Source organism: Malania oleifera, chromosome 6 (genome assembly GCF_029873635.1).
Source record: "Malania oleifera isolate guangnan ecotype guangnan chromosome 6, ASM2987363v1, whole genome shotgun sequence".
Lineage (NCBI taxonomy): Eukaryota > Viridiplantae > Streptophyta > Magnoliopsida > Santalales > Ximeniaceae > Malania > Malania oleifera.
The window spans coordinates 111,593,949-111,610,846 of record NC_080422.1 but is presented as its reverse complement, the minus strand read 5'-3'; the positions used below and the strand labels follow the sequence as shown (position 1 = coordinate 111,610,846).

The window sequence follows — 16,898 nt, the reverse complement described above, 5'->3', positions numbered from 1 at the left end:
AGCTACACTGGGCATACCCAGGAGAAAGGAGCAAATAGCTCCAAACAATCATCATACAACCAAAAATAACTCAACCTGGACACTCCAGGGGCACACAGGCCAACAACTCAAAAGTACATCAAAACCAGTCAATTACAAAAGGAAGGGAATTTGTCATAAACAATTCTATATATATGAGTCTGAATCACTTTGATCATGACATTCGGATGGGTGACAGCCCCTTCGAACTTCCATTTGTTCCTAAAATGCCATGAGCAGTAAACAGATATGGCCAAACAAGCTTTCTTTTCTACTGTTTGTATTCCGGTGCCTCTTGCTTCTTTATGGAGCCATTTCAGGCTAGCTTTAAGAGTTGTCATTTGCCTAGTGATTCCCAGCCAGCTTCTAAGGTGGTTCCAAACAGTAGAGGAGAGACTACATTTGAAAAATAAGTGCTCGATTGTTTCTGTTTCAGAGCCACAGAAAACACAAGCCCTATCAATTCCTTCACCACTGTATTTGTCACATGTTAGCAGCTTTCCTTTCGTAGCCAACCACAGAATAGAGGAATGCTTTGGTGCACAGCAGCTCTTCCAAATCAGGTTCTGCCAGGGAACTGATCTTCCTTTACTCCTCCAAAAATGGTACGCATCCAAGCACCTGAACTGCCCACCCACCTCCCATTCTTTTAGCTGTAACTCAGCACTGTTTCTATCCCTGCACTGAAGCAGCAGAAGATCTTTAATCTCAATCAGCTTCTTCAAAAGGGGAGAGTCTTCATGCTTCGTTGAAGCCTACCAGATACTTCCGCCTTTCAGATATGTATGGCTCAATTGTGGGTGCCATTTTGATTGCCAATGAGGTTGTTGAGGATATTCGTAGAAGGAAGAAGAAGGGACGCGTTTTTAAGTTGGATTTTTAGAAAGCTTATAATAGAGTGAATTGGAATTTTTTGGATAATATTTTTGTGAGGAAGGGGTTTGGTGAGAGATGGCGGCATTGGATTAGAGGCTGTTTGCATAATGTGAGACTTGGTTTTAGTGAATGTTGGGTCTACATCTTGGTTTAAGTCTACGAGAGGGATTAGGCAAGGTGACCCTTTTTCCCCTTTTTTGTTTTTTTAGTGGCTGATATTTTGAGTAGGATGGTGGAGAGGGCAGTGGATACAGGTTTAGTGAAAGGGTTGGAGGTGGGGAGAGAGGGGGTAAAGATCTCGCACCTTCATTTTGCCGATGATATTATTTTATTTTTAGAGGATCATAGAACCTTATTTTTGATTATCTTGGGTCTCCTTCATGTTTTATAGAAGGTTTTTGGGCTTAAGATTAATATGGGGAAGAGCGGTATTGTGGCTATCAATATGCCTGTTGAGAATGTTGGGGAGCTGTCTGCGAGGTGGGTTGCAGTGTTTTGGATTGGCCACTATCCTATCTAGGGGTTCCTTTGGGGGGTAACCCTAGAATTGTCAGCTTTTGGGATCATGTTGTGGAAAGGGTTTTTAAGAGACTAGATAGGTGGAAAGGTGCTCTTTTTTCTCTTGGTGGTAGAATTATGCTCATCCAGGCCTGTCTTTCTAGTATCACTGTATACTTTCTTTCTATTTTTAAGATTCTGGTGGGGATTGCTAGCAAGATTGAGAAGATAATGTGGGCTTCTTGTAGTCAGGGGTAGGGGGTTTTAGGGATCATTTGGTAAGTTGGGAAGTGGTGGGTAGGTCTAAACAAGAGGATGGTTTGGGTATTGGAAACTTGGTGTCTAAAAACACAGCTCTTCTGGCTAAATGGCTTTGGTGGTTTCCGCTAGAGAATTCTTCCTTATGGCATTTAGTTGTGTAAGTATGGATTAGATCAGAATGTGTGGGATAATAATTTGAGATTTAGATGTTCCCCGGAGAGTCCATGGAAATCTGTCTCTTTAATTATCCCTTCTGCATTCCCCACATAAACTCTTGGTGGGAAGAGGTAGTAATATCCGTCTTTGGAAGGATCCTTGTTTGGGGAATGTAAATTTGTCAATCTCTTTTTCATGCCTCTTTTGCTTGAGCTCAGGGCAGGATGGTCCCATTTCTTATTTTATTGTTGATATATAGATGGTCCTTTGCCTTCTTGGGATTTCCACTTCGTAGATTGTTGAACAATAGGGAGATGGTAGAACTATCGTCTTTGCTAATCTTATTGAATAACTGTCGTTTTTATTTAGAGGAGGATGGTTGGTCTTGGTCTTTGGATCCTTCGGGGATTAATTCTTGCAAATCTTTTTGTGATTTTCTGATTAGGTCTAATTCATCTTTTCCTCTCTATGGATACATTTGGAAGGCCAAAGTCCCCTTTAAAATCAAGGCTTTTATCTGGTTTGTTGTGCTTGATCGAATTAATACCGATAACTTGCTGCAGGTTTGGAGACCTTTGAAAGCTCTATCTCCAGACATCTGTGTTCTTTCTTTTAAATGTTCAGGATCGGCATTGCATTTGTTTAGTCATTGTGATTATGCTATATGGTACTTTAGGGGAACCATCGCATAAATTGGAAAATCTGCTTCTGTGGATTAATTACTGTAATGGATGGAAAGGCAGATAACAGCTTTTAGTGCCTAAAAGTGAATAAAATGGTTGAAGCGTTGTCTTCACAAACGTTGTCTTAATATTTTATGCGGTGTTTTATTCAAACCTGATGATTATAGATTCAAATCATGGAAACAATCTGTCCTGACATTGTCTTAATATTGTATGTGGTGTTTTATTCAAACCTGATGATCATAAATTCAAATCATGGAAACAATCTGTCCTGGCATGTAGGTAAGGTTGCATGCATCTTTCCCTTCCCAGACGCTTTATGTTGTGGGACCTATATATTTGACTGGTTGTTATATTATATTGTGCTTTATAATTCTCCCCTCCTCTACCTACTTCCATTCCCAAGAAAGAATATCCTATCTTTTTTGACATTGCATTATTGGAAGTATTCCTTGATTTGTGGGGGGTATGCACATACATTCTAATCAATGCATTTGTACTGTCCCCATTTTTTTTATTTTTTTTATTTTTTTATTCTTGGCATTCATTTTCCGCTGGCCCACGAGAATTACTGTTCATTGCACTATGTCAAAAGCTTCGCCACATGCTTGCCTCATCATTTTGAGGTTAGTGGCCAAGACCATATATAGGGTGTTGACCAATGCATTGTGATCTAAATGAAGAACTTGTGGTTGTCCTCTTTTCTGATGGGTAAATATTTTTTTTTGTACGTTTTTTTATGAACTTTTGTTGTGTGATCTATTTTATTGATAGACCAATGAGAATGTTTTTTATTCTTTTCTTTCATAGGGAAAGGTAATCATTCTAATGCCATTGCTATGTTGTCACCTCTATTTAATTTGAGCTGGAAATTCTGTTTTTTTTGGAATTCCATAATATGTGTATGACACAATTTCATTCATGGAAAATCAATTTACTCATCCTAAGCTATAGTATAACATTTTCTTTCTCTAGCTTTTCTATAGAAAATTATTCTTATGATAAAAATGTCACCAGTGTAATGAAGGAGCATGAACCAAGCCTAGATACAACCTATGGGCATTTATAGATACGAATTGCAGGCTTACAACCTATGCACAACCTATCGACATCTATGGATACAAATTGCAGGCATTTTTTCCAATTAACCTTTGTTGTTGATGATCTGAGTACTGATACAAAATTAGAAGGAAATTGAGGGTTATTTTATTTTATTTTTATAAAGAAAATGAAGATGAGGTCTTGTGTCAACTGTCATAGGTAATTGGCGATATCAGCCAGTATTTAGAGCTACTTTGGTCAAACAACTTTGTACGTTTGCTGATCTACATTGTTACCTAACTTAGCATTAAATGTGGCAATAACTATTTGAAAGTTTTGTAGCTTTAGTATGCTGCCAATGATAACTTGCAAATTTGCATGATGTGGAGGAACATCTACCAGGCTTTGTTCATTTTTCTTTTTTCATTTTGCTTTGTGCAGATTGTGGTCTGGAGATTTCTTCAGGATTCGGAAGGGTCAGATGTTTTGGCTACAAAGCAGGCGTTGTTTTTCATTGTCTTGCTTCAATATATACCCAGATTCTTTCGAATCTTGCCCCTGTCATCAGAACTTAAAAGGACTGCAGGTGTTTTTGCTGAAACTGCATGGGCTGGTGCCGTATACTATTTGCTATTGTACATGCTTGCTAGTCATGTAAGTGTGAATGTTTTATATAGCATTTTATCTTTCGGCAGCCATCTCAATTGTCAATACCACTCACTGTTTTTGATTTCCTGTCTATTACAAACTTCTTTAATTTAGCCTTCTTGATACATGCATGCATGTATACAAATGTATGTATAGATTTGTGCATGTGTATTTTATTTTTGCTGTCAATTTGGGGGAGGGTATGAACCTTACTTTTAACTCCCTGCTTTAGCTATTTCTCGTTGAATATCCTGCACTTTTCATGCTCTAAATATGTCAATAGCTACTGCTAATATATTTCTTTATGAAATTTAGTTGGTTGGGTGGTTGGAATTTTCTATAACAGGTGTCATTCCTACCAGTTCTGATGCTGCAGTGCTTTGTACTTGGAAATAGGGATGCACAAAAATTACTGAAAAATGAAAACACATTACCAAAACGGAATCGAGCTAAGCTACAGTTTGGTTTTTTGGTTTTCAGTTACAATTTCAGTTTTGTAAAATAAAAGATTTCGATTTTGGTTTCGGCTTTGGTTATGAAACTAAAACTGAGCCAGAAAACCGGAAAACCGAAATAATAAGCAAAATATGTACTGATTTATATAATATATGTTTTAAAATCTGGTTGTAGTATTCTTAAATGATTAATCATTTAATTAGTTTATAGTACTTTTAATATAATAATTTACAAATATATAGTATAATTATAATTTACATTTAATTATTAATCTTTATTTAAAATAATGTTTGGAGAGAAGGCATGGTCATGGGGTCTTATTGAGGTGGTGGCTCCCCAACTTGTGAACTATCAATGTGGGATGAGTAGGCAACAACCTTAGTGCCTTACAGCTTGTGCACTGCTGCAGTGCTGCCCGCCTGCCAACCTCCCCTCTCCCCTTGCACTTGCAAAATTCCATCTACCACTCTCTCATGTAGGTTGTGCAAAAGCCAAGAAGAGATTTCCCTTCCTATAAAACACCAAATTCCATCCCCATTTTAAACCCATCACTTCTGTGGACTAAGGGGCTTGGGCCTTAAGCCCACTGAAGGCTTTGAAATGTCATTTGACCGATAGCCTTCAGCCTATGAAAGCCAGCCAAGCCTGCCTGAGTGGTATTAAATTTTTGAAAACTGATTTTAACTGAACCGAACCGGAAAACTGACTGTTTGGTTTCATAATAAACCAATGGTGTGCAGTTTGGTCTCGTTCCAGGGAAATTGAAAACGAAAAGTTCGGTTCGGTGTTCGGTTCTGCCCATAATTGAACTGATTAAAACCAATTACAGCCTTACTTGGAACTTCGTATCATGTAAATCTACAGTTTTCTTATGTTAGAGCAGTAATCTGTTATTTGAAGAGTCTCATATTAGCTTGAGACATTTTCAAATTCTTGGGAAAAGCCTAATTGTAAGCCTGAAAAGTAACTTAAAAGTTTAAGATGAAGTTTTGGGAAAAGATAACTATTCTCTTGCTCTATTCTTAACCTGTTGGTGAAAGGTTTATTGTTCAACCTTTCTTCCTGTCGTGCTTTGTGCTAATCAACATTTTATGTAATTGAAGATTGTGTAAACTATAGAAAAAAGCAGACACACACACTTGCACACTTACGAATAAAGTATTTATATCATTGTTATATATGTGTGTGTGTGGACAGACATGCTTAACCTATGCTGGGGTGTGGGTGTGCCCCCTAGAAAGCCACTTCATTTTCGTATTGCATGCTATATTGAAATAATTGATTTATTTATAAAATAGCATCTATATTAAGCATAAATGTAAGAATAAGAAAACTGAAATTTTAGTTGGAAGCCACGTTTCTTGGATGTTATAAATGCATAAAGCATGTCACACTTGATTTTTATTAGTACAAGGGTCCATTTTTAAGTAGTACTCAAAAAATAATAATCTATACTAATTAATACTTTTTCCATGGGAACTTCTTGGTTCCATGGTCAACACTTAATCATCTCCATTATTTTTATTGTTATTAAAGATTTATTGATGAAGTGTTCTTGAAGGATATTTGTATAATATTAATATTTATAGGAGGAGATTTGAATGGACACGTTGGAAGGGATAATAAAAGTAATGAGAGGATGCATAAAGGATATGGATATGGAGACAAAAATGAGCCTAGGGAGATGATCTTAGACTTCACTATGTCATATGATTTTAGTATAATGAATACTTGCTTTAAGAAGAGAGAAGAACACTTAATAACCTTTAAAAGTGGACAAAATATAAGTCAAATAGATTTTTTTTAATTAGGAGGGTAGATCATTTATCATGCAAGGATTGTAAAGTTATTCCAGGTGAAAACCTAACCACACAACATAAAGTCTTAGTGTTAGATATATGTATTAAAAAATGGAAGAAAAAGGATAAAATAAACTAGTAAGGGAACGAGGTGGTGGAACCTAAAGGGAGAAAATATAATAAAATTCAAAATGGGGATTGGACTATTGAGGATGGGATGGATACAAATACTCTTTGGAGTAGATTAACTAGCTCTATTAAAAAGATAGCAAAAAAGATTTTAGTTGAATCAATTGGAAGATTCTCAAATAGCAAAGAAAGTTGGTGGTGGGATAAAGATGTCCAAAAAGCTGTGAAGGCAAAAAGAATTTGATATAAAACGCGGCAAAAATGTAGAAACATGGATAACTTTGAAAAGTTTAAGAAGATGATAAAAGATGCAAAAAAGGTCATTAGTGAAGCTTTGTATGATAGATTAGATACAAAATAAGGGGAAAGAGATATATTTAAACTTGTTAAAGTTAGAAAAAAGAAGAGTAAGGACTTAGGAAATGTGAAATGTATAAAAAGTGAGGATGATATTGTCTTGTTTAAGGATGAAGACATTAAAGAAAAATAGCGAAGTTATTTTAGTAAGTTGTTTAATGAAAACCAAATAGAAGGCATAAACTTAGATATGACAAATGAGGAAAAGACTAAAAATATGAGATTTATTCGCAAAATTAGAGTTAACGAAGTCAAGTTTGCACTAAAAATGATGAAAAATGGGAAAACAATAGTACCGGATAACGTCCCAATTGAAGTTTGGAAATGCTTAGGTGATAACGACATTATATGGTTAACTAATTTATTTAATACAATTATAAAAACTAAAAAAAATGTTAGATGAATGGAGGAAAAGCACTTTAATATATATATATATATATACAAAAGTAAATGAGATATTCAAAATTGTAATAACTATCGTGGAATTAAACTTAAGTGTCATACGATGAAACTATGGGAAAGGGTAGTTGAACAAAGATTTAGGTTAGAAACGAAGGTCTCAAAAAATCAATTTGGTTTTATGCCTGGGAGATCTATCACAGAAGTTAAATATCTTTTAAGAAGATTAATGGAAAAGTTTAGGAAAAAGAAGAGGGACTTGCATATGATATTTATTGACCTAGAGAAAGCATATGATAGGATACGTAGGGAGGTTCTATGGTGGTTTTAGAAAAAAAGGGTGTATGTAGTAGGTATACTGATGTCATTAAGGATATGTATGATAGAGTAATGACTAGTGTAAGGACTATAGATGGAGAAACTAAAGAATTTCTAATCACCATAGGTGTACATCAAGGATCTGCTTTGAGCCCTTATCTTTTCGTATTAGTGTTGGACCAACTGACCAAGAGTATTCAAAATGAGGTTCCATGGTGCATGTTGTTTGTAGTTGATATTGTATTAATTGATGAAACTAGGAGCGGAGTAGAGATTGAGTTAGAATTATGGAGAAAAGTTTTGGAATCTAGAGGCTTTAGGACAAGTAGAAATAAGACAAAATATGTGAAATGTAATTTCAGTAATGGTAGGAGGAATATTAGAGACAAAGTTAAACTTGATAATGAAGAGATAAATAGAACTTGTAGATTTCTATACCTTGGATCTATTATGCAAGCTGAAGGAGAAATTGAAGATGATGTAATGCATGGAGTTAAAGTAGGTTGGGTAAAATGGAGAAGTGTTTCAAGTGTGCTTTGTGATCGTAGAATACCCTTAAAATTAAAAGGAAAATTTTATAGGACGACTATAAGACCATATGGATTAGAATGTTAGATGACAAAGAAATATAATATCCAAAAAGGAAAAGTTGCCGGGATGAGAATGCTTAGATGGATGAGTGGTATAACACTGAAAGATAAATTAAGGAATGAACATTTTCGTGGTAAGTTAGGTGTAGCTCGTATAGAAGATAAAATAATGGAGGGACGACTTAGATGGTATGGACACTTGCAACGTAGGCCACATAGTGCGCTAGTGAGGAAGAGTGAGTTACTATGAGGGGCAGTAGAAGGGGTAGGGGTAGATCTAAAATAACTTGGACGGAGATAGTGAGTAAGGATTTAATAGCTCTAAATCTGTGAAAAGAAATGGTTCATGATCGCATAAATTGGTGGAAAAAATTGATATAGCTGTTGACTTTGGTGTAATCCTAAGAGGGGGAGTGAATTGGTATTTTAAAAATTAATCCCTTAGGTCAATCCACTAATAGCAGTATTACACAAACGTAAGGTCAATCTAGTGCGTGTAATATAAATCAATATATATTTTGTGAAAAATTAAACTGCACATATAATTTAACTGAGCATGTTCAATAAAACAGTAAATAGAGACGACAACAGAAATGTTATCGAGGTTCGGCAAACTACCTACGTCACCGCCTTGGCTCACAAGCACAAGGATTACACTATGACATGGGTGGAGCGGTACCGCTTACAATCAGGCCAATTAACGGGGTTGACCTCAACCTACAACCGCACCTTATAAGGATGGTGCACCTAGCTTTCCTAATCAGATTTAAGCCAATTCGGGACTATTCAACAGGGCTAGTCTCCCTCTTCAAGCCCACTGTTGGAATACAACCAATACAGTACAAACCAAACCGGGTACAGTGATTGTGCTTCTCAATCAAGTAGATATGTACCAATTACAATCAATCAATACACATCAATAATATAGGATTTATAAGCTCGGTGCTAAGTGTTTGCAATCAACACTCAAGATAATGTCTATACTCAATCAAGCATAAGAGTGTATGAACAAGCTAATATTTGTATGAACGCGTATCTCAATCACAGCCTAGGGTTCAAAGATTTTCACCAAGATAAATCAAAATATCTCAACAAATATTTACTTAATATTCAAGCACAAGAGATATTCAAAACTTGGCTTGTAAAAAGATTTTTGTGTACACAAAAATTATAAGCTAAGGTGTCTTGCAATCTAGATGCTAAGACCCACAAGTTTTCAAGTTTCCCAGACAAAAGATTTATTGATTTAAATTGGGGGAAAACTTGTGCTAAAACTTTCAAATAAAAATCATTCAATCAATTAAACAAATGAGAGTTTAGGCTAGTAGAATCAATGTAGGATGAAGTACGACACTCTCACACAAGATTATCTTTCAAAGGAATGCTAAATGGAAGAGTATTTTTGGTTTGAAAGAACAATAGGATCTCTCAAAATTCAGAGAATTTTTCCACTAATCAAATTGCTAATCTCCTCTTAATCTGAGCAAATGAACATATATATATATATAGGCACACACAAAAAATAACCGTTTGGGACACTTAAATTTGTTTTAAAATGAGTTTAAATCATTTGACCCAGTTTTACCCTAATTAATCGCGGTAATATTTTAGCCAACCCGAGAGTTTCAGTCAAATGAGCCATAGGTTCGGTCACCCGAACAAACACAATGGAAAAAGCAAGTTTTCCATGTTCGGGTGCCTGGATTTATAGTCGGGTGGCTAAACCAGGTGATTTTCTAAACGCTTGAGGTTCGGTCACCTGTTCTTAAGTTCGGTAGCCCGAACTTGACACTTCGGTCGCTCGAGGGTATTTTGAACGTGAAAGGTCGGATTGTTGAGTTGGTGGAAAAAGTCAGAATAGCGGTTCGGTCGCCCGAGGATGCTACGGTCAAATTGGTTCGGTCGCCCGAAACCAATTCAACCTTTTGACTGGTCAAGGGTTCAGTCGCTCGAGGTGTTTTGAACACCAGGGGTTCGGTCACCCGAATCCTCACAATTTTGCCCTATAAGTCCAGTTTTACTTCAATTAAATCCACTGATATTATAAGTGATTTTGGGGACTATCTTATGTGTTTGTGCAAGGACTTAGGGTCTTTTCAAGTACGTCCAAAAACCTAGCGTCGGTTGACCGAAGTCAGCCCTAAAGTCATCTGATTAACCTATGGTCTGTCTACGGCATTAGTGAGCTTATAGATCCTACATGCATGATATGTAGTGATTATTACAGACCGATCCTATATTACTATTACAGACCCAAATTAAACTTATTATACAATTACAACAAGTGAATCTTCTGGGTCTTCTTTTGCCTTTGAATCATCATGTGCCATCATACGATTTTGTTAATATGAACTTGCGCACAAACTTGATAAACATTAAATACCATAGTATTTGTCATAATCAAAACGGGATATGAGCCATAAGGTCAACAATAGCCGATCCCACCCAGTGGTACTTAAGGCTTGGTTTTGTTGTTGTTGTTATAGAATACATTATTTTTTATCTTGTTTTCATTAAGACTTGTAAATATATTGTGCATGTATTCATCAAATTATAGGTTTGTTTGCCCTATAAGACTTGGTGTTGGGCTTTGGTTTAGATTTTTAAGCCGAAAAAGCTTTTGGTTTGTCCTTTCCAAGTCAAAAGAAATGAATAGGCAGCACAAAAACCCCATAAACCTTCTAATGCTTTTCCCATCATAAGTTTCTTGTTAATCTATTTAATAATTTTTTTTTGTTTTGTTTTTTTTTTTTTTTTTTTTTTTTTGTGTTACTCATATATGGAGTTTCTTGTTGGGCTCCGCCTGTGATGCATTTCATGTCCTAATGTTTTCACACACAGCTGGTCCCAAGCTCGAATAAAGGAGGAGGGTTGCATTAGGTAGTTGACAGCCAACGTAAAATTTGTCAGATCACTATGATATGAATTCTTACCGAATATTTGCTGAGGCGTCGCCTACGAGCGACGTGTTGCACTTGTATCACCTGGTGTAGCGAAAAGTGGGCGAGGGTGGGCTAAATCGTCGCCCCGAAGTGATGCATTGTGTCGGCGCCAAGGTATGGTATCAAATATGTGAGGGGTCTTGCATCATTTTGGACATGGGCAGGTAAAGAAGTTAGTCCAGGAAACTAGGATTAGATTAGCAATTTGGAATATAGAGACACTTACGGGTAAAAACATAGAAATTGTGGACACGATGATTAGAAGAAAAATTAATATAATTTGCTTTCAAGAAACTAAGTGGGTGGGGGAGAAAGCTAGAGAAATTGATAAATCAGGATTTAAACTTTGGTACGCTGGAAAAGAAAAACATAAGAATGAAATAGGAATTTTCGTAGGCAAAAACTTAAAAGATAGTGTTGTTGATGTAAACAGGGTAAGGGATAGAATTATAAAAGTCAAGATGGTATTAGGCCAAGAGATAATAAATATCATTAATGCTTATTCTCCTTAAGTAGGCTTAGCAGAAAATCTTAAGAGACAATTTTGGGAAGATATAGATAGTATTATATAAGGCATACCAGAGACTGAGAAAATATTTATAGGAGGAGATTTGAATCGACATGTTGGAAGGGATAATAATAGTTATGAGAGGATACATAGAGGATATGAATTTGGAGACAAAAATGAGCCTAGGGAGAATATATTAGACTTCGCTATGTCATATGATTTTAGCATAATGAATACTTGCTTTAAAAAGAGAGAAGAACACTTGATAACCTTTAAAAGTGGACAAAATAGAAGTCAAATAGATTTTTTTTAAATTAGGAGGGTAGATCGTTTATCATGCAAGGATTGTAAAGTTATTCTAGGTGAAAGTCTAACCACACAACATAGAGTCTTAGTGTTAGATATATGTATTAAAAAAATGGAAGAAAATTGATAAAATAAACCAGTGTAAGAGAACTAGGTGGTGGAACTTAAAGGGAGAAAATATAATAAAATTTAAAGATAAAATTATCAAAGATGGGGATTGGACTATAGAGGATGTGATAGATACAATTAGCTAGTTCTATTAAAAAGATAGCAAAAGAGATTTAGGTGAATCAAGGGAAGATTCTCGAATAGTAAAGAAAGTTGATGGCGGGATAAAGATGTCCAAAAAGTCGTAAAGACAAAATGAATTTGGTATAAAACATGCCAAAAATGTAGAAACATGGATAACTTTGAAAAGTATAAGGAGGCGAGAAAAAAATGCAAAAAAAGGCCGTTAGCGAAGCTAAATACAAATCATTTAATAGTTTGTATGATAGATTAGATACAAAAGAAGGGGAAAGAGATATATTTAAACTTGCTAAAACTGGAGAAAGGAAGAGTAAGAACTTAGGAAATGTAAAATGTATAAAAAGTGAGGATGATATTGTTTTGGTTAAGGACGAAGACATAAAAGAAAGATGACGAAGTTACTTTGGCAAGTATTTTAATGAAAACCAAGTAGATAGATACGATAAATGAGGAAAAGACTAAAAATATGAGATTTATTCACAAAATTAGAGGTAATGAAGTTAAATTTGCACTAAAAAGATGGAAAATGGAAAAGCTTTAGTACTGGATAACATCCCATTTGGAGTTTGGAAATGCTTAGGTGATAACGGAATTATATGGTTAACTAATTTATTTAATACAATTATAAAAACTAAGAAAATGTCAGATGAATGGAGGAAAAACACTTTAATACCTATATACAAAAATAAAGGAGATATTCAAAATTGTAATAACTATTGTGGAATTAAGCTTATGAGTCGTACGATGAAACTATGGGAAATGATAGTTGACACTTAGAAAATTATTTTGGTTTTATGCCTGGGAGATCTACCACAAAAGTTATGTATCTTTTAAGAAGATTAATAGAAAAGTTCAGGGAAAAGAAGAGGGACTTGCATATGGTATTTATTGACCTAGAGAAAGCATATGATAGGGTACCTAGGGAAGTTCTATGGTGGGTTTTAGAAAAAAAAGGTGTATGTAGTAGGTATACTGATGTCATTAAGGATATGTACGATGGTGTAATGACTAGTGTAAGGACTATAGATGGAGAAACTAGAGAATTTCCTATCACCATAGGTGTACATCAAGGATCTTCTTTGAGCCCTTATCTTTTTGCTTTAGTGATGGACTCGTTGACTAAGAGTATTCAAAATGAGGTTCCATGGTATATGTTGTTTGCAGATGATATTGTATTGATTGATGAAACTAGGGGCGGAGTAGAGGCTTAGTTAGAATTATGAAGAAAAGCTTTGGAATCTAGAGGCTTTAGGATAAGTAGAAATAAAATAGAATATATGAAATGTAATTTCTGTAATGGTAGGAGGAATATTGGAGACAAAACTAAACTTGACGATGAAGAATAAATAGCACTTGTAGATTTCGATACCTTGGATCTAGTATGCAAGCTGAAGGAGAAATTGAAGATGACGTAATGCATAGAGTTAAGCAAGTTGGGTAAAATGGAGAAGTGTTTCAAGTATGCTTTGTGATCGTAGAATACCCTTAAAATTAAAAGGGAAGTTTTATAGGACGGCTATAAGACCAGCTATGCTATATAGATCAGAATGTTGGGCGACTTAGAAACAGAATATCCAAAATGTAAAAGTTCCTAAGAAGAGAATGCTTAGATGGATGAGTTGTATAACACTGAAAGATAAATTAAGGAATGAACATATTCATAGTAAGTTAGGTGTAACTCCTAAAGAAGATAAAATAGTGCGCTAGTGGGGAAGAGTGAGTTATGAACACTTGCAATGTAGGCCACATAGTGCGCTAGTGGGGAAGAGTGAGTTAGGTACTGTGGAGGGCAGTAGAAGGAGTAGGGTTAGACCTTAAATAACTTGGAATGAGATATTGAGTAAGGATTTAATTGCCCTGGATCTTAATGTGTCAAAAGAAATGGTCCATGATCGCATAAATTGGCGAAAAATGATTCATATAGCTGACCCCACCTAGTGGGACTTATGGCTTGGTTTGTTGTCGTTGTAGTTGTATGGAGTTTCTTGTTGCTAATAACTTCTTAATCTCTTTGATACATTGTTGAATTATTGATAATGGTATCATATTATAGGTTTGTATGTTAACAACCCCTAACCCGGTAATGCTAAAAGGCTTATTTGGCTTTTGGGAGAGGAATAGATACTTTTAGTTGGTGCTGGGCTTCGATTTAGATTTTTAAGCCCAAAAAACTTTTGGTCTGTCCTGGCCAAGTCAAAAGAAATGAATATGCAGCACAAAAACCCCAAATCCCTCCTAATGCTTTTCCCATCATAAGTTTCTTGTTAATCTATTGTAATAGTATGTTGTTGTTTTTCTTTTTTTCCTATAAAAATAATATATGATGGAGTTTCTTGTTGCTAATAACTTTTTAATCTTGTCGCTAGAATCGCCACATTATTGAATTATTGACAATGATATCCGAAAATAATGTTCCCAATGATTTTTCAAAAGAAATATTATCTCTATAAAGGTTAGGGTTGAGCCGATGAGGGACAAGTCAAACAAATAATGGTCCAATAGGAATTGTTGACCAATTTTCTGCCTCAAAGTTGAAACAAGCCCAAAGAATGGACGCTGAAGAAAGAATCTAAAAACTAAACATAAAACTTCTGATTTTTGATTTGGGATGTGAGCCATCAATAAGGTTATGGTTGGTTTGTTGCTCTTGCCTTTTATGTTGTTCAAGTAGAAAAAGTGGGAACTGTGGGATTGAAAGATTGGGCTGCTTATTATGGCACTCCAGTAAAAAAAATGTCATATAAAGTTTGATCTTACAAAATTATCAAACTTGCCATTGAACTCTTTAGTTTCTGCCATCTTTGAAATGGAAAAATTGGTCAATTGCCATTTTACAATAATTCCAAAAATTGTCCAAAATTTATCAAAATCAAAATATAAATGAAATTTGTAGAATTTTTGTTTGCAGGAAACAAAATTGTTGAAACTCAAATATCGAGCTTCACCATCTAACATTAAGACACAATATAATGCCATCTTTGGATATTTTTGATGGAAAATTTTGAGGCTTCAATAATTTCAATAAGAAATTTCAGCTAATTTGAAGAATTTTGTTTGAAGAATCTGCTCTGTTTTCAAATGAAATATTTTAAGTTATAATATTTTCTAAGTTATATTCTTTTGCATTTTTATTATTTTAGTCATACTTTTCTACTTGTGATTTAATCTAAGGGACAAAGATGAATATGAGTGGGAATTACGTTGTAATTTGTTTTAGTTTTGGATATATTAAAGTTGCTAATTTCAGTATTTAGTTTCTGTTTTTGGTTTCAATTTTGTTTAGGTTTCCATTTTCATAATTTTTGACAGTGATACCGAAAGACCCATTCGAAACTAGTAAAAGACATAATAATGCTAGATTTAGAAGCAAAAAAATTATTAATAAAATACATCAAAGACAGGAGTGTGGGTATGGGAAAATATTCTGAATCCAGGCGAGATGATTCTTCTGAGAGAATGGGTGCGGGGTTGGATGAAATATAATATAAATTTGTATTGAATTTTTTTCCAAATGCACTCAGATCTCGATTGAAGATTTGAAATCCGTGCTCCCAAACATTATCTTAAGGAAATCTTTGAGTGGTTAGAAGGGGGATAAAGATTTGGATGGATAGCGAAGCAAAGAAGGAAAAATTGGGTGATGCATCAGATAGTGATAGTGACGACACTAGTAAGTTTGATCGTGAAGGTGGTTTGCTCCTGGATGAATTTCAGGAACAATGTAGCATAGTTGATGGTTCTGTTTTGTCTGTCTTAGGGATTTATCTTATGTATCTGCATTGCTGATGGAAAGTCTGGAGGGCATCCCCACCTATGAGAATGATAGAAAGTGCAAAAAATAGCAGTGGAAGACTGGAGTTTGCCTACTCCAGTGGTGGAGATAAATGGGAAGGAGTTAGAAGTTGAGCCTGCTGGATAAGATGGGCCTGTGGCTGTATGATCCTGGAGGTAATGAAAGTTCAGTTGGATGAGGGTAAAAGGAAGACGAGAATTAGATAATTTGTAGTGTTCAGTACATTGTGATGGTAAAGAGTTAAGAGGGATTTTCCTATGGTCTTTTTGCTATCGCTTTTGTTTTCAGTTTTTTGTTTTCGTTTTTGTCCAGCGATGAAATAGATTATGAAAATACATTTGTTTTACATTGCTAGTTTTCTATTTCTATTGTTGATTTTCAGTTTCGTGCGAAAAAATTGAAAACGAGATGTTATGGCTTCCAATTGCTGGCAACAAAATTTTTTAATATCCAGAATTAACTATTTTCTTTGGATTAAATCATTCCTTTTACACATACATTTAATTTAAAATTGAAATAAAATGATCATATGAATTTAAAATATAATTAAAATAAAAATGTCCATAAAATTAAAAAAAACTAAAAAATAAAAAATAAAAGCCATTTATAAAATATTTGTTTACTTTTTCAATTGTCATGTATGATAACATTGTTCATGTAAAGTGAATTTTTATCTATAGTAATTAAGTCAAAGTATTATAATAAAGTTTATTTTATTTTATTATTTTTAATTTGTATTGTTTTGTGCATTTGTTATTTTAGTCATATTTTTTTAGCTGTTATTTGGTTCAAGGACAAAAATGAGCATTTGTTTAATCAAGTTTTAAATTTGTTTTACAAACATTAACCAAACAGGTTGTTGGATTTCGGT

General features: G+C 34.7%; 1 protein-coding gene across 2 annotated transcripts in view; it reads left to right on the top strand.

Annotated features, from left to right (window-relative positions):
• Nucleotides 1–16,898, top strand: part of LOC131158894 (probable cyclic nucleotide-gated ion channel 5) — a 44,803-nt gene that overhangs the window by 11,203 nt on the left and 16,702 nt on the right. For both annotated transcript variants that reach the window (XM_058113825.1, XM_058113826.1), the window contains exon 4: nt 3,975–4,187. In XM_058113825.1, coding sequence (XP_057969808.1) covers nt 3,975–4,187 — 213 coding nt within the window. The remainder of the gene's footprint in view (nt 1–3,974; nt 4,188–16,898) is intronic.